The sequence below is a fragment of the Culex quinquefasciatus genome, chromosome 3, assembly GCF_015732765.1.
Source record: "Culex quinquefasciatus strain JHB chromosome 3, VPISU_Cqui_1.0_pri_paternal, whole genome shotgun sequence".
Lineage (NCBI taxonomy): Eukaryota > Metazoa > Arthropoda > Insecta > Diptera > Culicidae > Culex > Culex quinquefasciatus.
In genome coordinates, this window is record NC_051863.1 from 44,439,636 (window position 1) to 44,463,753 (window position 24,118).

Here is a 24,118-nt window from a genome sequence, read left to right on the forward strand (position 1 = left end):
TAGCATGAAATTATTGAAATTTCAGTTTGTTGTGGGAAATGAAGTCAATCATAGGATATTCGTTGCAAAATTTTATTATCACACTTATCTGAGAAAAATATGTCATGACTGCATTCAAATGATTGCTGTCACCACACTTACCTCTACAAGATAGAAGAAGATAACAAAAGAGAGAAAGAAAAAGCATGTGCAGTCGTGCCGCCCGGCTGTTTGAGTGTTTAGATCGGCATTCTTTCGTGTCAACTTCGTGTGTATCAACTGACGGTCGCATCCAAATGACGAAAATGACCGGAGCTGCTTTCCTAATATTTCTGGTTTAATTTTATGATTGTTCTTTTTAAGTGTTTGATTTTGGAATGTGATATTCAAATTAAACTAGTAACAAAATAGCTAATTGTGAGTTTCTTAGAAAGTTTAGCCATCTCAAGAAAACCCGTTTGCATGCTTTTTTTCAAAAACTTAGTTCTACCAATTACCCACACAATAACAATCCTCTATCTCTTTCTCCCCAGTCGTCCCGGCTCCACCAGCCGAACCGCTGTTTGTAACGGTGCCACCGCGGCCCCAGCGGGTGCTCCACTCCGAAGCGTACATCCGGTACATTGAGGGCCTCCAGGCGGGCGCCCAGTACACGACACCCTGGCCCAAAACCCTAACGGTGACGCGCGAAACCTTGCCCAACCAGGACCCGAACCGGCTGCCCGTCCACTGGCTCGGCAAGAAGGGCCGCGACAAGCCGGAAGCCGTCGTGGACGCGATCTGGCAGCTGCGCGGTTTCCTCATGAAGGACGTCATCCAGTTCGATCGGTTCTGAGTCCTGATGATGGGTTGGTAAGTTGGGGACAATCTTTCGACGGAGAAAGTGAATTGGCAAGAACTTTGTTATCTCACTAGTAAGCAGATATCTACGTATTAAGGTTTATTACGCACTATAAGATTTCATTTTACAAACTAAATGCTACTAAAACACACTGGAAAACATGGACATCTACAAATTATGCACTAAAATAACGACGTAGAATTATTCATCCGAACACTCCAACAGTCAATCGGTAGGCAGTAAGGCAGTTTATAATCGGGATCGCGCTGTGGTGGCCAGGTTGAGGGATTTGCTAAGTTCCAATACTTCGATGCCGCATCCCCAGCAGAGCGTAACGCCGCAGCCACCGTGGCCGTAGTTGTGAATAACGGGTACCGTTTGGGATCCTGAAACGAGAGATTGAATGGTGATTGCTGGTCAAATTTGAGTATAAAATTCAGTTTTGCATCAAAACTTAAATTATAACCATCTTTTAACTAGTAAAACAGACTGGATGAGAAAAACAACACTCACTTTCATTTCATTTCCCAAATTCCTTTTTTTCGAGATTTTTTTATATGTTTTAGGGGACAAAAAAACGCAACTTTTGAGCCGAAGGTCAAAAAATCTGCCGCTGAGTTATACATTTTTGAAAAAATTGTGATTTTTGAAAAAAAAATTGAAATTTAATGCAAAAGCAAATTTGACGTAATTTTTCAGTGTAAAATTGAATTTCCAATCGAAAAGTAAAAACTTTAAATATTATGCCCTTTTGTTAGTCTTGATTTAATATTTTCTCAAAATGTTTTTTTTTTAAAGATCGGAAAATTTCATGAATGTTACATGTTTTAACATTGTAAATCGGACCATTAGTTGCGGAGATATCGACATTAGAAAATGGTGGGTAGTTTGGGTGAGACTTAGAAAACTTCAATTTTCCTGTTTCTTTTTCCTTAAGCCGCTATATCTCAGCAACCACAGGTCCAATCTTCAATGTCTCTTTGTCAAAAAAAAAAAAAATATTTTGGAAAACTCAAGTTTTGTGAAAAAAGTTGATTAAATTTTTTTTCGCGTACCTATTTTTTCTCAATAGTCCTCATCAATACCTACAACTTTGCCGAAGACACCAATTGATCAGAAAATTCACTCAAAATATACAGCTGTTTGAATATTTACGTACCATTTTTGTATAGACAGCAGCCAAAATTGTATGGAGAGCTGTATGGGTGAACCAATGCCACAAAATAGCTTCTTTGGTTATAGGGAAGACCCCCACAAAGTTTGAGCCAAATAAAAAAATACAAAAAATAAAAATGGTCGAAATCTGTCGATTTCGTAGAGAGTTGCTCCTCTACAACTTTTAACTATTCTGATTTTTGATATTTTTTAGTGGACAACAATACACACTTTTGACCTAACATTTTGAAGGTATAGAAAATAAACATAAAAATATTTATTGTTGCGATCAAATGAGAGAACTGCTCAGATTTCGGTCATTCGATTTTTTTTTGTATTTTTTAATCCGACTGAAACTTTTTTGGTGCCTTCGGTATGCACAAAAAAACTATTTTGCATCATTAGTTTGTCCATATAATTTATCATACAAATTTGGCAGCTGTCCATACAAAAATGATGCATGAAAATTCAAAAATCTGTATCTTTTGAAGGAATTTGTTGATCGATTTGGTGTCTTCGGCAAAGTTGTAGGTATGGATATGGACTACACTGAAAAAAATGATACACGGTAAAACAAAATTTGATGATTTTTTATTTAACTTTTTGTCACTAAAACTTGATTTGCAAAAAAACAGAGTTGAGTTGGAGAATTTGAACGGTGTGCGTCGCGGTCCTCGCACAGGATTTTCGTTGCCGTTTCCGTCTTTGTTGTCCCCCCGATTGTGTGTGTATTTCGATCCGGGCGGTTTCGGGATGTTTGACAGTTGCGTTGGAGAATTTGAACGGTGTGCGTCGCGGTCCTCGCGCAGGATTTTCGTTGCCGTTTTCGTCTTTGTTGTCCCCCCGATTGTGTGTGTATTTCGATCCGGGCGGTTTCGCGTTTTCGCATTTTAGTTGGTTTTATCTTTCCACAGCCGGCTGTCTAAGATTAAATCATTTATGCTAAACTCAACACCAAATAACCGGGGATAGTCTCATCCGCATACTCCGACTGTTTGCCTTGAGAATGCATAATACATCACACCATTAAACAAAATTTATTGATTATTGGGTCGCATCATCATCCTCTATGCAGGAAGGTGCTGTGTCCTATCCCTCGCCTAGACCAGACCAAAATCCATGATAAAACTGACAGACCAAATCTGTCAGACCAAGACTGTCAGACCAAAGAGCAAAAAGTAAACAATCTTGGTCTTCGACTTAGGTGCACACAAATCAAGAAAAGAAAATTTGAAAAAGAATTTTATTTTTCCAATTCAATGACTGGGTTTGGACTGCAAAGTTGAATGTACGTCAGAAAATGATTAAACAGTGCGGCGTCCTGTACACCGACAATTAAATAAGCAGTTAAAAGCCTTATTCTTCCATTTTAATTTTAGATCGCGTTTTCGGTTTACACCTGAAAAATCTTGAAATTATTTATACGGATTTGTGATTCCTCTCTTTCCATCATTCCCTTGCCTCTATGTTGAATCCTGGCCATTGCCCTTACCCACTAACAAAATCCCAAGTAGAAGTAGTTTTCCGGCACACGCGGGGGTGTGGATATCGTATAGAACCCACCCTTGATAGCAGCCTGTGCTAACTAACATTCCCGTCCCATTCCCTCGAGATCTACAAACTGACATGGCGGGCGCCGTTGGTGGCCAACGACTGTTTCCTATTCGCACCGGCTCTAGTTTTGATGATCGTGATGTTTTATCTTTTCAGCGCATTCATGCATGCTGTTGATAAGGGAAACATCATTTGATCGTTGAAGCGTGTGACCGGTTGTGCTGATGGGATATTATGGTCCTGTTCAGCAACGGAGAAAGACAACCATGGGTGGTCTCTCATGCTCATGCTCTCATGCTCTTAAAACTTGATTTGCAAAAAAACACTATTTTAATTTTTTTTAATTTTTTGATATGTTTTAGAGGACATCAAATGCCAACTTTTCAGAAATTTCCAGGTTGTGCAAAAAATCTTTGAGCGAGTTATAAATTTTTGAATCAATACTGATTTTTTCAAAAAATCAAAGAATTGGTCGCAAAAATTTTTCAACTTCATTTTTCGATGTAAAATCAAATTTGCAATCAAAAAGTACTCCAGTGAAATTTTGATAAAGTGCACCGTTTTCAAGTTAAATCCATTTTTAGGTGACTTTTTTGAAAATAGTCGCAGTTTTTCATTTTTTAAAATTACTGCACATGTTTGCCCACTTTTGAAAAAAATATTTTTGAAGAGCTGAGAAAATTCTCTATATTTTGCACTTTTGAACTTTGTTGATACGACCCTTAGTTGCTGAGATATTGCCATGCAAAGGTTTTAAAACAGGAAAATTGATGTTTTCTAAATCCCACCCAAACAATACACCATTTTCTAATGTCGATATCTCAGCAACTAATGGTCCGATTTTCTATGTTAAAATATGAAACATTCGTGAAATTTTCCAATTTTTTCGAAAAAATTGTTTTTAACTTTTATAAACCAAGACTAACATTCAAAAGGGCCAAAAATTCAATATTACGCCCTTTTGAATGTTAGTCCTGGTTTAAAAATTTTGAAAAAATTTCACGAATGTTTCATATTTTAACATTGAAAATCGGACCACTAGTTGCTGAGATATCGACATTAGAAAATGGTGTGTTGCTTGGGTGGGACTTATAAAACATCAATTTTCCTGTTTTAAACCTTTGCATGGCAATATCTCAGCAACGAAAGGTCGTATCAACAAAATTTAAAAATGCAAAATATAGAAAATTTTCTCAGCTTTTCAAAAATATTTTTTTCAAAGGTGGGCAAACATGTGCACTAATTTTAAAAAATGAAAAACTGCGACTATTTTCAAAAAAGTCACCTAAAAATTAATTTAACTTGAAAACGGTGCACTTTATCAAAATTTCACTGGAGTACTTTTTGATTGCAATTTTGATTTTACATCGTAAAATGAAGTTGAAAAATTTTTGCGACCAATTTTTCGATTTTTTGAAAAAAACAATATTGATTCAAAAATTCATAACTCGCTCAAAGATTTTTTGCACAACCTGGAAATTTCTGAAAAGTTGGCATTTGATGTCCTCCAAAACATATCAAAAAATAAAAAAAAATAAAATAGTGTGTTTTTGCAAATCAAGTTTTAGTGACAAAAAGTTAAATAAAAAATCACCAAAAAATTTTTTACCGTGTATCATTTTCTTTCAGTGTAGTCCATATCCATACCTACAACTTTGCCGAAGACACCAAATCGATCAGAAAATTCCATCAAAAGATACAGATTTTTGAATTTTCATACATCATTTTTGTATGGACAGCTGCCAAATTTGTATGGAAAATTATATGGACAAACTAATGATGCAAAATGGCTTCTTTGGGCATACCGAAGGCACCAAAAAAGTTTCAGTCGGATTATAAAATACATAAATTAAAATTTAAGAAAAAAGACCGATTTCGTAGAGAACTGCTCAATAGCACTTCTGCGGAACTTTGATATTCGAGACATTTTGAGACTAATCAAAGAAAAAAAAATCGTTTAAAAAATGGCCGTTGCGAATATTTTTTAAAGTTTATGAGATTTGGTGTTTTTCAATATTTTTTCAGCCTGAAATGGTGATGATTTGAAAATTTGGTACCAAATGGACTTTTTATGTAAAATTGAACGACCAATTTGATGGCGCATTCAAAATTCTGAAAAAAACGTGTTTTCTGTACAAAAAAATATCAAAATACATATCTGGAGTTTTTTTTGAAAAGGTCCAATAAACCAAATTTCCAGTTTTTGCTTTTTGGGTGTTTTTAGGACCGCCTTGAGTCAGGGGTATTGAAAAACACCCAAAAAGCAAAAACTGAAAATTTGGTTTATTGGTCCTTTTCAAAAAAACTCCAGATATAATCCAGAAGGATATTTTTTCATATTTAGATACAAACTTATAGGGTTTGCTCACAACCATCACACGTTATCACCTGGGTGCAGAATAGTTGTCCGCAAAGCGGCCTCAATTTAGAACTGTCAAAGCGGAACCAATTTACTGTTTGGAAAATGATGCCATGAATTGGCAAGTATTGTAATCGATCTATTTTTTTTTTGTCAGGAATAAAAAAGACGAGAGCGTCGAGCTTTTGAGTCAGTCTTAAGAAAAGGGATGAAACCGAGATTGGCTTAATTCGTTGCTAACATTTCCATAAGCGCTATGTCTCACTCAAAACCTATGTTTACAAATCGTTTAAGACGAATTATCAGTAACTGTGAATGGCACCTGCCAAATAACATTGAATAATCTTACTCACAGCGCTTCAAAGATACATAATCTCGTAATTTCCATCCGGTTGCTCTTCTGATTCACGAAATTCCCCCACTTCTGACGCAATATTTCATCACGTTAAAAACAAAGAAGGACTCTTTTAATCACCCATCGTTTAGTCTACTAAAAAAGAACGAAGAACTTAATTTTTCAGCGAAAACTCTATATGTATTATCAGATCCAAAATGTTTCAAAACGAGTCACTTCAACAGCAAAAAATATGTCACGCTTGAGCTTGAACAAAGCCTTCTATTTTGTTTATGTTTGCAGCTGTAGTTCAGTTGTATTAGTGAGGAGCAGTGGGGATCATTCGGAAATCACGTTACGCATTCTGTCTTTTCAGCACCCAGGTTATCACGATTCTTAAAAATAGTTTTTTAAAAGTCAAGGAGGTATTAGACTAAGGGAAACAAAATGTATGCAAGCTGACGTTTCTGCAAACAAATGTTGGCGAGCAAACAACGCAGCCAAACAGGCAAACTGTTAAAATGTGCGAGTTTGTTTGTTTGTTTGCCGTAGTCTTATACCTCCTTCACTTGTTGCATTTCTATTTGTTTTGTCGTTCGCTTCTGTCGCGGGTGGCCTTAAACGGCCATCATCGGCACAGCAAACCTTTTCGTCATATTGCTTTAATTTGTGATGGTTGAAAACATGTTTGTATTTTTTTGATGAAAAATACTATTTTTAAAAATAGTTTCGTTTTTACTATTTTTAAACTCTGAGTACATGTCAGAAAATGGACCTCGTATTCGTGATCATGGACCAATATTACCTCTCAGGCCAAAGTTGCTGTGTGAGTTAGTGGAGAGTTGGTGTTGGTGTCAAACCATCGGGGTTTCAGTGTATATAAATATTGACAAAATCCTTCAACAAATTGTTCAGAAAAGTCCCCAACATGTGTTGATACTCTGTCTGGACTCTGGAGTTTGTGACAGCCCATGTAAAAGGTATAGAACAAGTGTGTGAAAGGGTGGAGGTTGGGGGTACTGTCATTCCGACGTGTGCATCTGAGCTGTGATGAATTCAAAATATTTATTCAGTTATTTAACAAACAGATTCAAAAAATATATTGTTTTAACCCAAATCAACAATGTCTGACGAAAGTCTAAAAATAATTTCACAGTCTCCAGCCGGAATCAACACAAACCTTCACCAGAGCGTACATGCATTTTGTAAATAGTGTACAAGTCAAGTGCACGTTTGTCTGCTGCCAGGCAAACACAGTTCAAAAGGATGGCCAAGTTCCCCCCAGGGAGCTTAACGTTTCATAACAACCTGAGCCCTGATAAGGCCAGAGATGACATCCAATGATAACCTCACGATCGCTCTCGCGATCAACAAAAACAACACGCCCAAGGGGAACGCTTACCGGCTCGGTACTGTTCCAGCTCCAGCCGCACGGCACTTCGGCCCGGCCTGAGGCCAACTTGCTCGTTGACGACCAGCGCCGACTTGAGGCTGGGCAGCATCCGCTCGCACCCGTCGAAGATGAACTTGCTGTCCTCTTGGCTGACCGTCCGGTTGAAGTCGTTCATCTGGTGCGTCCCGCCGAGGATGACCGTTTCGGTGCTGGAATGGGAGGAGATGATTTTAGAATGACCATAATTGAATTTGACCCAATGTCGAAACTCACTTGGGAATAACGTAATTTCCGTCATCGCTGTCGTCCAGCAGAATCTCGAACACCCAAGGAGCGCACACCCGCGCCACCTGTCCCCGAATCGGCAGCACCTCCTTGTCGCCCACCAGCTCCAGCGATCCCAACCCCGTACAGTTGACCACCAGGTCCGCCTTCCGGTTCCGCAGCAAGCTGTCCAGACACTCGACCCGCGATCGCACAAACCGCCCACCCACGTTGATGAACCGGTTGAACAGGTACGGCAGCAGGCCGGAAGGTTCGCAGGTGAACGTGGCAAAGTGATACCCGCCGGTGTACTTGCGGCCGTGCTCGTAACTTAGCCGGTCCAGCTCGGACTGCGGTACTTTTGTGCAGCCAAACACGTTGTCCCGCCAGGCGGGTTCCGGATAACCGGCGGGATCGGTCGTGAGGCGGGTGCAGGGCTGTAGACTGACGCCGATGCGAGCGGCGAGGCCGTTTCGCCACAGCTGGTGGAAGAACACGTGCGTGTCGGCGGACCATTGACTGGAAATGGGGGAGAATTGGTGGGAAAATTAAATTGACTTTCTTAGCCTTTGTTGCACTTATTCTTAGCAAATGTATTTCTTTGATTTTATTACAAAAAATGTATCTTATGCAAACACCACTTGAAATTGTTTTTTTTTTTTCAGTGAAATAATCGTCAATTCATCAGCTATTTTACCCAAGTAGTTCGTGATTATTGGAATGTTTGTGTTCCAGATGATGATTATTTGAGTTTCATTTTAACAATCTTTCGTCTGTCCCTTCGGTTTTTTTCCTCTTGAAAAGTCGATTTGGGACCATCCAGAAAACACGTGGACACTTTTTTGAGTATCTGTTACCCGCCCTCCCCCCTTCGTGGACAATTGTCCATACAAAAAAAAACTTTGTTGTATGAAACGTGGACAATCACCATACCCCTGCCCCCACGTGGTTTATGGATGGTCAAATATATGTGAAACAAAATAAAATAACAAACTTTTGACCAAAATTTCGACGCTTACTTCTAATCTAATCTAATCTAATTTCGACGCTTACTTCTAAAAAAAAGTGGCATTCATATAGGCTTTGCGTGATACATGTTGCTAGCTAAAAATAGGTAATTTCTGGCTATTTCTGTAGTTCAGACCTCTGGTATATTTTAACTGCGAACTAACGCAAAACTCATAAATGATTTATCAATTTTTTTTTGGGTTCCCATTGAACATGTTTAATTAAGAATCAATATTTCACTTGTTTCGGTATATCTTTCGGTATAATTTAAGAAAATAAAAATTTGTTTTTTTTTTCTTCTACAAGCGCATTTTTTGGTGGAAGTCGCCGTAAATAATAAAATTAAAAAAAAAACTAAACTATATTTAATCAACCTATGTGGTTGGCGCCTTTCTCACTCTTTACCAATCTTTGTTGATTCGATGGGTTTGGACACAAATTTCATCTAATTTTTCTTAAGATTCGCAATAAATAAGTACACACATATAACTTAAGTGGTCTTTAATTAAGACAGGGTTGCCAGATCTTCAACGTTTTGGACTCGTTGTAATGGTTTTCCAATAACCTTACCAACTATGTGTAACATTATTGTCTAACATCCGGATAAATACAAAAACATTACTTTTGAACTACTTATCGAAACTTTATAAAAATCAATAGGTGCGTATAGGACGAATCGAATGCAACTATATGCAACCGGTCACGGAAAATTTCTAGCAGAGTTAGTTCTGCTAGAATCCTGCTAGAATTGTTCTAGCAGGCCTGCCAGAATTTTGTTAGAATTTTGCTAGAAAATTATGACAGAGCAAAATCGGTGAAAAATGACGTCATTTTCGCCAAATCGTTTTGCGGCGAATAAGATTACCGCCATCTTATAAACTTTCTCTTTTATTTCTGTTTGTTGGAGGAGGATGACGTATTTTTCTGCGTCGTCAATTTTGGTAAGTAATTAAAATCAGATCATGGAAAATCTAGAATTGATAGCCTTTCCTATTCATTAAAACAGGAACCAGATCTTGAACCAGATACACAGAGAAAAAAAATCATGGTAATATTACATCTGGGAAGGGGTACATCTTTTATGTCAGAAAAAAGGTGTAATTTTACCTCTGGAAATGTGTAATTTTACCACTTTTCTGGTGTAATGTCACTTTTTCAGTCTAAATTGAGGTAAAATTACATCATAAAAGAGGTAATATTCAACCTTCCAAAATTACAGCTTCCAAATTTACATTATTTTTTTCTGTGTAGAGGCCGTTTATCCGGTGAATGCTTGGACATGTTACATGTCGAAGTTAACGATATTCGAGAATTGTTTAAATATATGTTTTTCCATGTAATTTTGCCCGCTGAATCTGAATTTGCCCTCAGAATTAAGCCAAAGTGTCGAAAACTCGAATTTTTGGTCATATTTTGGGCTTCCTTGTGAAATTATCATATAAACCCAAATTATGACCAAAAAATCGAAAAATTGGTCGCAACAATTTTTCAACTTCATTTTTTGATGTAAAATCAAATTTGCAATCAAAAACTACTTGAGTGAAATTGCAGGCCAAGGATTGATACCTAAGAGCATGCAATGGCACTGACCTTGTTGCGTGCTCTTCGGTTGACATCCACGTAAGGAACATCCTGGAAGGAGCGTAACTAACTTCATCCGTAGTTCTGTTAGATCATCCGAATTATCTTGATCAGAACAGTATAGCTCTGGTTCCTTGCGAGTGTCCTATTTTCTTACCTCCACGTTGGCTTGGTTTAGTCATCATGATGACAAGGTGTAACCTAGCTGGTGGCCTGTGGAAACGGATCGTAAACCTTTGACCACCGCGGGTCAGAGTCGAGACGGCTAAAAGAAAGGGGCGCGACAATGTGGGAAAGGGAAGTAATTTGTGATTGTAGGCGGTATTGTTTTGATTCGCAGTATGTTGAGTCAACTGCTGTCGATGTACCTGAAACATCGCACAACGGGGTTTCTCTTCTTTCCGTTTTTATCTACCATTAGAGAGCCTGGAGCTTGTTAGAGAACGGACGTCTCAGGCCTGAAGTGCCAATCGAGGCGCGGAAGCTGTCAAGCGGAGGTGCCTATCGAGCAAAATCCTTTGTCTTTTGCTCGATTAGTACCTCCGTTTGAAAGTTCTCGTGCTTCGATTGATGCTTTTGGTTTGAGGTGTCCGTCCTCTAATAGGCTCCAGGCTCTCTATCTACCATCTATATTCTGTTTATTTTGTTTCACTGATTCTCGAACACGCCTTCTGTTTATTATCGTCCATTTGTTTTCGATTTTATTTTCTTGATTCTCTTATTTCTCAACGCTTTTCCACTCTATTTACTAATTGATGCTGCTGTAACAAACTTTCTGTTTTCCCTTAATTTGGTAGCGATGTCAATTTTGTTTATCTTTATTTATCTATTTGAATAATTTTTCATCTGCCCTATAAATTGCCCTTATACAATCTAAGCTTGTTTGTTGCCTCTATTTATTAACTATTGTTAATTTCTTTATCTACTTCATTAATTACTATCTTTCTTTTACTATTGATTCTTCAATAATATATTTCTTTCACTGTCCATTGTTTTCAATCTTCACTCTTTTCTTTAAAACAAGTGAGGTTTGAGCCCTTACTCAATTTTTGGAATGATCAAAGAATCAACAGAAATATTACTATTGTACTTTTGAAAAACTTATAAAATGCTTAGGACCAAAAATTGTAACATAACACCGCGACAAAAGAAATAGCAACATATAAACACGACTCAACACTAGGAATGATTTCAGAAGAAAACAATACACAGTAAAATAACAACTAGTTTTTGAATTCAAACTAAATATAAAACAGTGTTTGCTTTAATGAAAGTTGATAGGCACACTTTAAATGGTTAGGCGCTTATACTTACATCAAACCCTACGTAATGTACCACCCCCGGCCGAGTTAAAATGCGTAACCGGAAAAGAAGGTGTGCATGCCTGGCACGAACACTCAAAGCGTGTTCTAGCGTGCTGCTCGTACTGACTCAGAGCAAGGGTGAGATGTAGGTGTAAGGGCAGTGCGTGTTCGTCGGGAACCTAGTGCATAAGATCGGTCAAGGCCCGTTCTTACACTGAAAATTGCGAATTGCGAAAAACTACTTGAGTGAAATTTTGATAAAGTGCACCGTTTTCAAGTTAAATCCATTTTTAGGTGACTTTTTTGAAAATAGTCGAAGTTTTTATTTTTTTAAAATTAGTGCACATGTTTGCCCACCTGAAAAATATATTTTTGAAAAGCTGAGAAAATTTTCTATATTTTGCATTTTTAAACTTTGTTGATACGACCCTTCGTTGCTGAGATATTGCCATGCAAAGGTTTAAAAACAGGAAAATTGATGTGTTCTAAGTCCCACCCAAACAACACACCATTTTCTAATGTCGATATCTCAGCAACTAATGGTCCGATTTTCAATGTTAAACTATGAAACATTCGTGAAATTTTCCGATCTCTTCGAAAAAAAATTTTTCAACATTTTAAAACCAAGACTAACATTTTAAAAGGGCGTAATATTGAATGTTTGGCCCTTTTGAAATGTTAGTCTTGGTTTAAAAAAAATGAAAATATTTTTTTCGAAAAGATCGGAAAATTTAACGAATGTTTCATATTTTATCATTGAAAATCGGACCATTAGTTGCTGAGATATCGACATTAGAAAATGGTGTGTTGTTTGGGTGGGACTTAGAAAACATCAATTTTCCTGTTTTTAAACCTTTGCATGGCAATATCTCAGCAACTAAGGGTCGTATCAACAAAGTTCAAAAGTGCGAAATATAGAGAATTTTCTCAGCTTTTCAAAAATATTTTTTTCAAAGGTGGGCAAACATGTGCACTAATTAAAAAAAACTGTGACTATTAAAAAAAGTCACCTAAAATTGGATTTAACTTGAAACCGGTGCTCTTTATCAAAATTTCACTAAAGTACTTTTTGATTGCAAATTTGATTTTACATCAAAAAATGTAGTTGAAAAATTTTTGCGAAAATTTTTTGCAATTTAAAAAAAAACAGTATTGAATCAAAAATTTATAACTCGCTCAAAGATTTTTTGCACTACCTGGATTTGATGTCCTCTAAAACATATAAAAAAAAGTGTTTTTTTTTTGCAAATCAGTTTATGTGACAAAAAGTTTAAAAAAATTACCAAAAATTTTTTCACCGTGTTTCTTTTTTTTCAGTGTAGTCCATATCTATACCTACAACTTTGCCGAAGACACCAAATCGATCAAAAAATTCCTTCAAAAGATACAGATTTTTGAATTTTCATGCATCATTTTTGTATGGCCAGCTGCCAAATTTGTATGGAAAATTATATGGACAAACTGCTGATGCAAAATGGCTTCTTTGGGCATACCGAAGGCATCAAAAAAGTTTCAGTCGAATCAAAAAATACAAAAATTAAAATTTAAGAAAAAATACCGATTTCGTAGAAAACTGCTCATTTGCAACAGCTCTTCTGAAGACACCAGAGCTCCAAAACATCACCATTTTTCGGAAAATTCCATTTTCCACTTAATTTTGCGATCTGGACCACTGTGCAGTGCTGAGAAAACTTTTTAGAGCAGGATTATAGCCTTACCTCAGTGAGTAAGGCTAACAAAATATGAAAAATAATAAATTAAACGAAACTGTTATGTCGGAAAAAAGTAAATTCTCGAAACCGTGAACTGTGTTCATGAATTTGAGAACCACGAAGGAATATATTCACGTTAATAGAGGAGAAAAGCAACTCGTGACAAAATTTTGAAGCTAGGAATTTTGACAGGTATGATTTTCATAAAGTATTCCCCTTCTTTTCTCTCCCACAGAAAACTGGGGACAAAGTAGCTGTCAAACAAGGCCATACTGTTAAAGTTACTCACAAAATAAGCTTTGAGTGATTTGAGTTCATTTCTGACGTCACGGTTTTTTCCTCTATAGTGCAAATGCGCCACACTCTTGAATAAATTCCTCCGTGGTACTGAAATTCATGAATACAATTCATGAATACGGGAATGGTTTTTTTTCTGTGTGAGACAAAAAAAATGATCTAATTATCGCAATTACATAAAGTTGCGCAATATATTTTGAACACCGCAAATGACAGTTGTTTTGGGGACCAAACATTACTGTAGCACTGCTTTTTATTAACGGTCGGTGCTGATAACTCATGATCATTAGCCAGTGATTCAAACTTCACTATTTTATTTGTAAGGGATGCGGTACCTCACCCAAAATGCTTCACCTGTAATTTTGTAACTCAGTTTGAAAAAAAAAATTCATCCTTTTGCAGAATTCGTGAAGAATCAAATTAGCAAAGTTCGTAACTCAAGATGCTAAAAATTCACCTCCGTTTTTCGAAGTTTTCCTTGCGACAAACTCACACAATCTTATGGTCCGGCGTGTTCCCACAGTAGTACGGTCCCCACAGCCCGGCCGAGACGTCCCCCGTCGTGTTGGGCGTAACGTCTTCCGAGATGAGTGTTACATTGGCCACGTTGTAGTAGTGTTCCGCCAGCTGAACCGCCGCACACAACCCGTTCACGCCCGCTCCGAGAACCACAATTTGCTTCATGACTTTGACTAATTATTCTGCCCTGAGGATCTGCTTCCATCAATTACCGAACACGTACTGAGGCTGGCCATCGTTCGATGGTACTAATTTAAATAACGTTTTGCCCTTATCAACTGGCTTGGACGAGCGAGATGTAGATCGTTCCAGGAGGAAAAAAGAAATGAAAGGCCAGTGGTGAATCTTTGCAAATATTTGTATTTACATTTCCTCGCTGGAATTGCAATGGAAAAAATGTTACACTTTATAGCTTTCTATCCTTGGAGTCATTGTTGATGCAAGGAAGTCATTCTAAAGCTTACTTCCCGGCCCGTTGATAAGCGGCTGCACCAAGCTTAGAACATGGCCAGCGCAACCCCAAGCGAGCGTGATGCCCCCACCGCCGTGGCCATAGTTGTGAACTACCGGAACAACTCCGTCGATCCACTCGAGCTCCAGCCGCACGGAACTCCGCGTCGGACGCAACCCGACCAAATCACCCACCACGGGAGCCCTCCCCAGTCCAGGAACCAACGCGCAACAGCCGCGACTTATCCCCTCAGAGTCCCCCTCCCTGACCAACAGATCACAGTCACCCTTTTGCTTGGTTCCGCCCAGCGTGACCGCTCCGGTGTTGGGAATAACATAGCCCGCGTCGCTGATCAGCACCTGGAACATCCAGGGAGCCTCGACGCGCCTTATTTGGCCACGTGTCGCCGCCAACGAACCGCCATCATCGCCCAACACCTGGCTCGATCCCAGCCCCAAGCAGTTGATCACGATCGCGTTGGGCACGGTATCGGCCGCTGGTAGAATCTCCCCCAGCGTGGTTATCTTCTGCCGACGGAATGTAACGCCGGTGGAGCGCTGCAACGCCGAGGTGTAAAATTGCAGCAGCCGTGTTGGTTCGCAGGTGAACGTCACGAATTCGTTGCCTGAGCTGTGCGGGAAAGAGAGAGATTTTGTTATTATCAATTGGTGCGATAACCTTTCCTATAGTAACAACAGGGGGCCTCATAGAAAGAAGCTACGATCTGGGATTGTATTGTTATTTTTATTTTTATGCTCAAATAAAATTTCCTGGTTCCTTTTTTGGAAAATTTTAAATTTTCGTAACTGCACTCAAAAATGTATAGGTCATTGCTTGAATTTTTAAGTTATTTTTTCGTTTATGCGCGAGGCGCTTCAAAATGCCCAGTTTTTATGTTCAAAAAATCATAACTCCGAATCGTGTTAATGGGTATTCGCAATTTTTTGATGTTATGTTAAATATTACAAGGAATCAGGGAAAAATATTTTCAAATATGAGCTCTTTGCTCCCGAGACCTTAAGATCAGCAAATGCATTTTTCATAGGACCTTTTAAAATATTTAGCTAGGTTTTTAGAACCTCATCATATTTTTCCTGAAGCCCAACTAATATTCCGGAGGCATGATTTTTTTTAAATGTGTTTATTGTGAAAATCGCCGAACCACGTCATTTTTTGGACCACCCTATTTCGGATAGGAGCACCCTAATCGCCATACAAAAAATACGGATCTTATTATTTTGGCCATGGAACTACCATGTCAAATTTGAGCCAAATCGGAGCATATTTGATTCGGATACTTCCTGTTTGACGTGGAATCGTTGTTAAGTCCAGGGTGGCCACTCAAGTCGGGAAATCGAGAAAGTCGGGAAAAAGTCGTCTTCAACATCTTATTTCAAATTTCTGGTTCAATCTATATGAGAATGAAAAGGCTATTTGAGACCTAAGACATTAAAAATCCTAATAAATATTAAATGATTATGGTGGCATGCAATACATCCACATTTTTATAATATTTTTTTATGAATCAAGAGATTGTTATTTATTTTTGACTATGTTTATTAAACAAAAGGTAACATCTAACTTTAAACAACAACAAAAGCCAATATGAAAAATAGTTTGCTTGAATAATAAAAAAAAACAAATCCAACTACAGATTGAATACAGTTTAATATTTTAAAATCCTAAACAAAATTCATCATCAGTCATTTCAAATATTGTTTCCAAATGTTTGATTCCCTTAAACTTTTGTGTGATTATGGGTACCACAACTATAAATAAAACTACAGATAAAGCGGAAAACTTAAATATCAAAAAAATATCCATATATTTTTCGTTCTGAAAGAAATAATGCAAAACAACTTTTTTACGCGTTGAAAATATTTAAAAATCTTTAAATTGCAAATAAGGCTGGTAAAATGTTTAATCAATGTTTTATACCGTCAGCTATGGTCAGCATATTAATGAATTCACGAAAATATTGTTTTTCTGAAGTTTTACGTCTTTTCGTTGTGTGCTCTCAAAATTCAAAATTTGCAAAAAGTCTCAACAATGTTTTCTTAATAGCATGTAAAAGACAGGTTTTTTTTTTTAACAAAAAAAAGACGAGTCAAATTGAATTAAAATTTGTAACTTAACTTGACTTAACCCTCTACAACCCAACCCTGCCTTTAGACGGGTTTCGGTTTAAAAAAAATCGCCAAAAATCATTTATTTTTACCAATTTTTGATCTTTAAAAAGCATTGGAAAGAAGAACTCTTAAAATTTTAGAAAATTTATGGGTTGGAAGTTATATTTGTTTTATGTGACTTTGCCAATATTTTAAAAAATGTCATTTTTTAGGGGTCAACTTTGGCTGTATTTTTTACTAACATTTCCTATATTTTCAGTAAACAGAAGTATGCAGTAATTTTTGTAGTGTCCCAGACTAGGCCTCTACGCATTGTTTTACAACTTAAATGATAATGGTGCCATTTTATAGCAAAAATGTGAAAAACAGCCAAAAAAATAAAAAGTGACTGTAAAAACATGAAAAAATAGATAGGTAAAATGTAATGATAGGAGGTGGTAGAATAGGCCAAATACTATCAAAAACAAACATTAACTACACAAGATAAATGCAAATTAAAATATTAAAAATGAAACAAGAAAAACATAAAACAAGAGAGATAAAGTTTTTCGTTGAACAACAATTGCTCAAAATGACCTCAAAATGTTCGGAAAAAAATTGGGCAGTAGAGGGTTAATTACCCTGCCCATGGTCTTCGTTTCCACATACACGAATGGTATTCCGAGTCCTGGGACCCAGAAATGTTTTCAGTTGCCAAAAATCATGATTTTAACAGATTTTGGATGTCTTGGTCGCAAAGAATTTGTTTGAGTTATCACAAACAAGTTTAAAGAACTTATGTCTAGAAATATTCGTATAAAATAAGTGGTAAAATATGAAGTGTTGTCATACTGGATCTGTCATTGAAAAAAATAGTTAAAACATTTAAATAGTGACACTTCGATAAATCTACATTGATTCAAAAAATTCAATATAAAAATTTTCAAAATTTTGAAGGATACTTGTTAAATTACCTTTAAACGAATTCAAAGATATTTTTAAATTCTTGGAAAGAATAATAACTGTAATCAAGTGTAAAGATATGTAAAGATTTGATAATAAATAAAATCATAAGAATAAAATTCAGTTGTCTTTAACTTTTCGTCATCATTTTTTTTACTGCCAGCCGAAACGAAGTTTCAAAAAAACTTTATGTTTGGTAATTTTAAAACTGAACATTGAAATAATAGGTCTTGTTAAGCTTTCGGTTATTTTTCAAAGAATCATTTTTTTACTCTGAATCAAATAATGGTTCCATTTTTGAATTGAATTTTTAAGGAATTCATTATTGAAATTTAAGTTTTTTTTACTAAAACTGTCAATGATTTTTTTTAGAAATTTTGCCCGATGGTTCATATTGACTTTTGACTTTTGAAATCATTCTTCAGATAAGAAATATATATTTTTTGAGGTTCTGGAAAAGTCGGGAATTTGGAAATGATATTTTAGTGGTGATTGTTAAGTTATGTACAATAAAAAGAACATCATTTTTTGTTTTTAATAGAAGTTATAGCTTAATGGGGTAAATTTTTTGTTAAAATAACTAAATATTTATTTTTAAAAGTAGTATTCATGTAGGTATGCCTATCTGCACATTTTTTTTTTGAAAAGCTGAGAAAATAATAGAGAAAATAATCCTACAATTTGCATTGCTATACTCTAATGCAAAGTTTAAAGATCAAAATGAACGCGGTCCAAAAAAATAACGCATTCTTCTTTTTTTAGGTGTTTTGGAATAAATAAATTCTAACATAAAAAATTAAGATTACAAGAATTCACAAATTGAGAAATTGAAAATTCTAAAATTTTCAAATTAAAAATTAAAAATGCGGTTCTTGGAATGCAATATACCAAGATTCAAAGAATTTTAAAATCCAGTTCCTAAAACCGTGATTTGTTATCATGTTATTTTTTAATTCTTAATCTCGCAATTCTTCTAATCTTGCATTTTCTAATCATTTAGTTCTTTGATCTGAAATTCTTAAACTATTAAAAAAATATCATAATCCTCATTTTTTTCGAGAAATTCAGGTTTCTGCATTATTGAACTCGTAATTTTTTAAATTAGTAGAATTTGCTAAATTCTAAATGAATTTTTATTTGTGAATTCCAAAATTTAAAAAAAAATACTCGAATTTAAGAATTTTGTTTTTAATTACCGTCATCAGGGGTGACATTGGGTCTGGGGGGTGAGATTGGGTCATACAAATTTCCGCATTTTTGTATGACCCAATCTCACCCCCCAGACCCAATGTCACCCCTGATGACGGTATTTATAAATTACATTTTTTTTAATTTTCATGGTTTTTGATTCCATTATTTAATTTTTGAAAATTTTGATCTAAGATATAGTTGATATATAAAATATTTGTGTTGTTGAATTTCTATGTGCTTTATTAAATTTCGATGTTCTTTATTAAATTTTGAAATTCTTACTTTTCGAATCAAGTGCTGACGGAAATGATCGCAGACAGAAAGTTTTTCAAATATCATGTTTCTGTTTGACAGAAAAAGAACTTTAATATCTTAAGCCCATGTCATAAATGAGAAGTGAGATAAATAATTCCTCCAATTTTTTTCAACCTGCAAAAAAAGAAGTCGAAAATCAATCCAATCCAGTACATACCCGATTGTCTATGACCTCTGCTCTATACTCATTAGGGTGGGTACGGATTTTCAAAAGTTCTCACATCAAGTTCTGGTGTGGTTCCCCTTGTAGGGCATACCGATAGGGACTCTCAGGCCAAATTTCAGCTCATTTGGTTGAAAACTGGCTTGTCTCAAGCGAGTTCAAGTTTACATGGGATTTACTATGGGAAATTTTGAATTTTCGTTCATTCGCTCCTACAGGCCTGGGGGAAACATGCAGAAACTTCTAGGATGGCCAGAAATGAGCGGAATCGTCTGGAGAACAACTTTCCCTAAGAGACCAGGTCGATTCGTTCAACCCCCATCGAGCTCAACGGCAATACATCCGGGGTTTTCGGAACCAACGGTTTTCCCCAGAAAAGCAACAAATTTTCCTTAGCATGCTATGAATGCTTGATGAACACCGCGACGCCACATGTCAAACAGCTACCACGTGATTGTTAAATTTGCACCATAACATTTTTTTTTCTTATTTGGAGGTTTAGAATACAGCTAAATAGCATCAGGATCACCATAAATTTTAATTCTATGGTTCAAAAAGTAATAAAAAGTAATTTTTTATATGCGATGCTAGTCCACGTGGTAGCTGTTTGACATGTGGCGTCGCGGTGTTCATCAAGCATTCATAGCATGCTAAGGAAAATTTGATACTTTTCTGGGGAAAACCGTTGGTTCCGAAAACCCCGGATGTATTGCCGTTGAGCTCGATGGGGGTTGAACGAATCGACCTGGTCTCTTAGAGAAAGTTGTTCTCCAGACAATTCCGCTCATTTCTGGCCATCCTAGAAGTTTCTGCATGTTTCCCCCAGGCCTGTAGGAGCGAATGAACGAAAATTCAAAATTTCCCATAGTAAATCCCATGTAAACTTGAACTCGCTTGAGACAAGCCAGTTTTCAACCAAATGAGCTGAAATTTGGCCTGAGAGTCCCTATCGGTATGCCCTACAAGGGGAACCACACCAGAACTTGATCTGAGAACTTTTGAAAATCCGTACCCACCCTAATACTCATACCACTCATACGACTCACAAAGAACTACTCACACGTATTTGACGCCATGCTCGCGACCCAGCTCGTCTAATCTTTGCGCGGACAGCTCGCCGTACCCGAAGGCAAAATCTTTCCAGATTGGCTCCTCCAGCCCGTCGACCTTGGCCGTGACGGCTACGTACGGCACCAGCGATATGCCGCACTCGTCGGCCCGTCCCGACCGCCACAGGTCGTGAAAGTAGTGGTAACTTTCGCGGGACCATTTTCTTAAGAAAAAATTCGAATAAATCTTATTTTATTCGATTTGAGTTATCGACCTTACCTCACCAACTCGGTCGGGGTGTCCCCGAGCAGAAATGGTTCCCATAGGCCAGCGGCCACGTCCGAGGTGGTGTCCGGACTGAACCGATCGCTGATGATCTCCAAATGCGCGTCGGGGTAGCGTTGGTGTAGCCGGTATGCGCAGGATAGCCCGTTGATGCTGGCGCCAAGAATGATGAACTTTTGCTTGGGTGGCATGATCTCTACGTCGTCGACGCGCCGCAGTTAAAATTGGATCTTATTTTGAGGAGGACGGTAGATTGAAATTGTACACATAGCGAGAAAGAGAGATGGTTTGGAGCTATCTGTGTTTTGTGATAAGATATTTCACGTTGTTTTGAACGATTAATCACGTCCCTTTGTCATGTCTGACCTGAGCGCGTAATTAATCAAATGATTTTGAGATTGATTCATGAATCGTTCGGAAGTGGTGTTTGAAAATTTGTTATTGTGCAAAAAAAAAAATAATAATTTAAAAACCAAGTCATAAAAGCGCTATCAGCAATGTTAATCCCGAATAATTCGAATTATGTCGCGTTACCAACTTGCTCCAATCAGAGTTGTTACGGAAGGCGCGGATCGCGCGGATCTGGCGCGGATTTGCTGGATAATTTTGCTCAGGCGCGGATTTCGCGCGGATGGCAATTTTGATAAGTAAATTAATTGAGAGAGATAGGATTACTTTCAAGTTATTAAGAAAAATATTTTCAGGAATTACGATAATTTGTTTTTTTCCTTTGAGTGCAAGAATTTCATAATTTTTATTAATTGAATTTTCTTCTGAAAATGTTTGTTTGTATTTTCTTAGTACGAAACGTCGAAAAATGAAGATGAAGATTATGTAGAAATTATTATTTTTTATATGTTTCTTGTCATTTTTAACATCTCCGGCTCTGAATAATTAATTTCTTTTATGTTTTGAGTAATGATTTTTAACCTTATTTAATTTTATACTGGATTTATTCAATTTTTATTTTTTTGTAAATCAAATATTACAAACTTTTCCCGAAGATATAGACATCAGAATGTGAAACAAAAACTATTATTGGGGCTTGTTCTGGTGGGCGCCAAATATGAGCTTGATTTGACGTAACAGAAACTGACCTCCACTTTTGAATTTTGGAATGGAATTTAATCGGTAGAAATATTTTTTTTTTTCTAAATTTAAACATTCTTAGCAAAAATAAAAACATTCCAAATTCAAAGCTTCAGAAATTCAAAAATTCAAAAAAAATTGATTAAATAGTTTTTATTACAACAAAAAAAATAAAATACATATTATATTTTTCAAAATTTCTTAAGTCGTAATTTAAAAAATCTGAAATTTCGAAATTCAAAATTTTAGCAATCTGAAATTCAAAATACCAAAAAATTGGGTAATCGAAAATTTGAAGGTTTAAAAAAAATCAAAATTTAGAAGTCAAAATTTAAAAACTAAAAAATATCAAATTCAAAACAATATAGAAAAAAAATTCTCAAATCTAAGATAATTTTAGTATTCTTAAGCTTATAAATTCTAAAATTCTTAAATACTTAAATTCTTAAATTCTTAAATTCTTAAATGCTTAAATTCTTAAATTCTTAAATCTTAAATTCTTTTATTCTTGAATTCCACAATTTTTGAATTCCTATTTTATGTAAGAGATTTTGAAATTATAAGAAGACGTTATTTTAAATATCGGAAATTAAATTTCTTTCGGAGTGAAATTTTAGCGAGGATTTTGGATTACAAGCTGTATAAAAATTCTTAGATTTTGAATATTTAGACTTTCGAAATTTAAAATTTTGTCATATTATAATATTAGATTTTGTTTTTTTTTTTTTGAGGTTATTTTTGAAGTTCAATTTTTGGGTTTTAAAATATTGTATTTTCTATTTTGAAGTTTTTTTTCATGACCTGCCTTGACCGTCTCTTGAGGATTTTTTTAATGGATTTATTGCTTTCATTCTTTTGGAGCCTTTAAACATAAAACGATTTTTTTAATCAAATACTTTCTGAATTAGTTTTTTTTCATTAAAAAATAAAATTTCTTAATTGTTGGTCGCGATATTTTTTTATATGGCGTGAATTTCGCGCGGTTTCGGATTTTATGTCGGCGCGGATTTGGAGCGGGATTTATTTTCGACTCTCCCGTAACAACCCTGCAATTGGGTCCTAAAGCCCTACGTCAATTTTTATGTACAACGGTAAAAACACGATTGCAAACCATTTCTGATCACTTTTTTTTTCATTTTAATGCAAAAAAAATGACTAGACAACATTTTTTCGATGAATCAACTATGGTCCCCTTGGAACGAGCTGTCAAGTAGGAACTTTTCTGTCAAGAAGGACCGCGAGGCTAATTTTTCCAAATTGATTTAAAAATCAATTTTAAACTTTTTTGTGGACGTACAAAGGGTCATTGGACTCAGAAAAATAAGCTTTATCGCGGTAAACAATAACATCAGCAATCTAAGCTTCATTTTAGGACCCAATTTTCATACAAAACAAATCTGGAGTTTTTTTTTTTGAAAAGGACCAATAAACCAAATTTCCAGTTTTTGCTTTTTGGGTGTTTTTGAAACCGCCTTGAGTCAGGGGTATTGAAAAACACCCAAAAAGCAAAAACTGGAAATTTGGTTTATTGGTCCTTTTCAAAAAAAACTCCAGAAATCTTTTTCGCATGGAGCGTGGACAATCGCAAAATCGGCTTCGATGTGTGCTCATGATCTAAACGGTCTGTTTATTTAGAGACCGTTTGAGGTCTCATTAGATTCGTCTTGGGGTCCCATAATTCCCTATTGAAAATTATAAAGTTGAGTAAAGTACTTCAAAAGTTATGAAAAAAAAATTTTTTGACTGAAATCCGGAAGATTCTAAAAAAGGTGTTTTTGTAAGATAACCCCTCATGTTATACATTTTCAGAAAGGTATTGAAAAAAAAAATCAAAAAATTGAAAAGACCTTAAATATTTCCAACTCGTCCAAAACATTGGAGAACTGAAGTGTTATTTATAAGTTTTTAGAGGCCGGAGAGGCGGTAGAGCCTTTTTTTTAACTTTAGTTCGAATTATGAACAACAAAATATAGCAAACTTGTATAATTTTAAAGATTTGATATAATTTAGGTTCCTTTTATCGATTTTACCTATTTGAACAATTTATTTTGCAGATCTGTATGCTTCACTTCCTACTGAGCTATTCATTACTCAATTTCGGTTGTAAACGCGTTTAAAAAGCTGTAAATATTAATCGCCAAAATACTGAGATGCCGACATTATGTGACTGAAGGAATTGCATGCTGCTCCCCGTAATGCTCTC

At 36.1% G+C, this 24,118-nt stretch overlaps 3 protein-coding genes across 5 annotated transcripts in view; 1 reads left to right on the forward strand and 2 right to left on the reverse strand.

Annotated features, from left to right (window-relative positions):
- The window catches only part of LOC6039150 (protein polybromo-1), a 28,263-nt gene extending 27,016 nt beyond the window's left edge, over positions 1-1,247 (forward strand). For all 3 annotated transcript variants that reach the window (XM_038266246.1, XM_038266248.1, XM_038266247.1), the window contains one exon: positions 513-1,247. In XM_038266246.1, coding sequence (XP_038122174.1) covers positions 513-814 — 302 coding nt within the window. In that variant the 3' untranslated portion in view covers positions 815-1,247. The remainder of the gene's footprint in view (positions 1-512) is intronic.
- Positions 905-14,581, reverse strand: LOC6039153 (D-aspartate oxidase). Its single transcript, XM_001848756.2, has 4 exons — positions 14,275-14,581; positions 7,889-8,398; positions 7,625-7,824; positions 905-1,206 (listed from the first exon to the last, which is right to left on the reverse strand). The coding sequence occupies exons 1-4, from the start codon at positions 14,463-14,465 to the stop codon at positions 1,070-1,072; spliced, it is 1,038 nt and encodes a 345-aa protein (XP_001848808.2). The 5' UTR covers positions 14,466-14,581; the 3' UTR covers positions 905-1,069.
- Positions 14,582-14,640: 59 nt separating this feature from the next.
- LOC6039154 (D-aspartate oxidase) lies at positions 14,641-24,068 on the reverse strand. The gene is made up of 4 exons (XM_001848757.2): positions 23,946-24,068; positions 20,821-21,056; positions 20,552-20,764; positions 14,641-15,381 (listed from the first exon to the last, which is right to left on the reverse strand). Exons 2-4 carry the CDS (start codon positions 21,015-21,017, stop codon positions 14,754-14,756), a joined length of 1,038 nt encoding a protein of 345 aa, XP_001848809.2. The 5' UTR covers positions 21,018-21,056; positions 23,946-24,068; the 3' UTR covers positions 14,641-14,753.
- Positions 24,069-24,118: the final 50 nt, after the last annotated feature.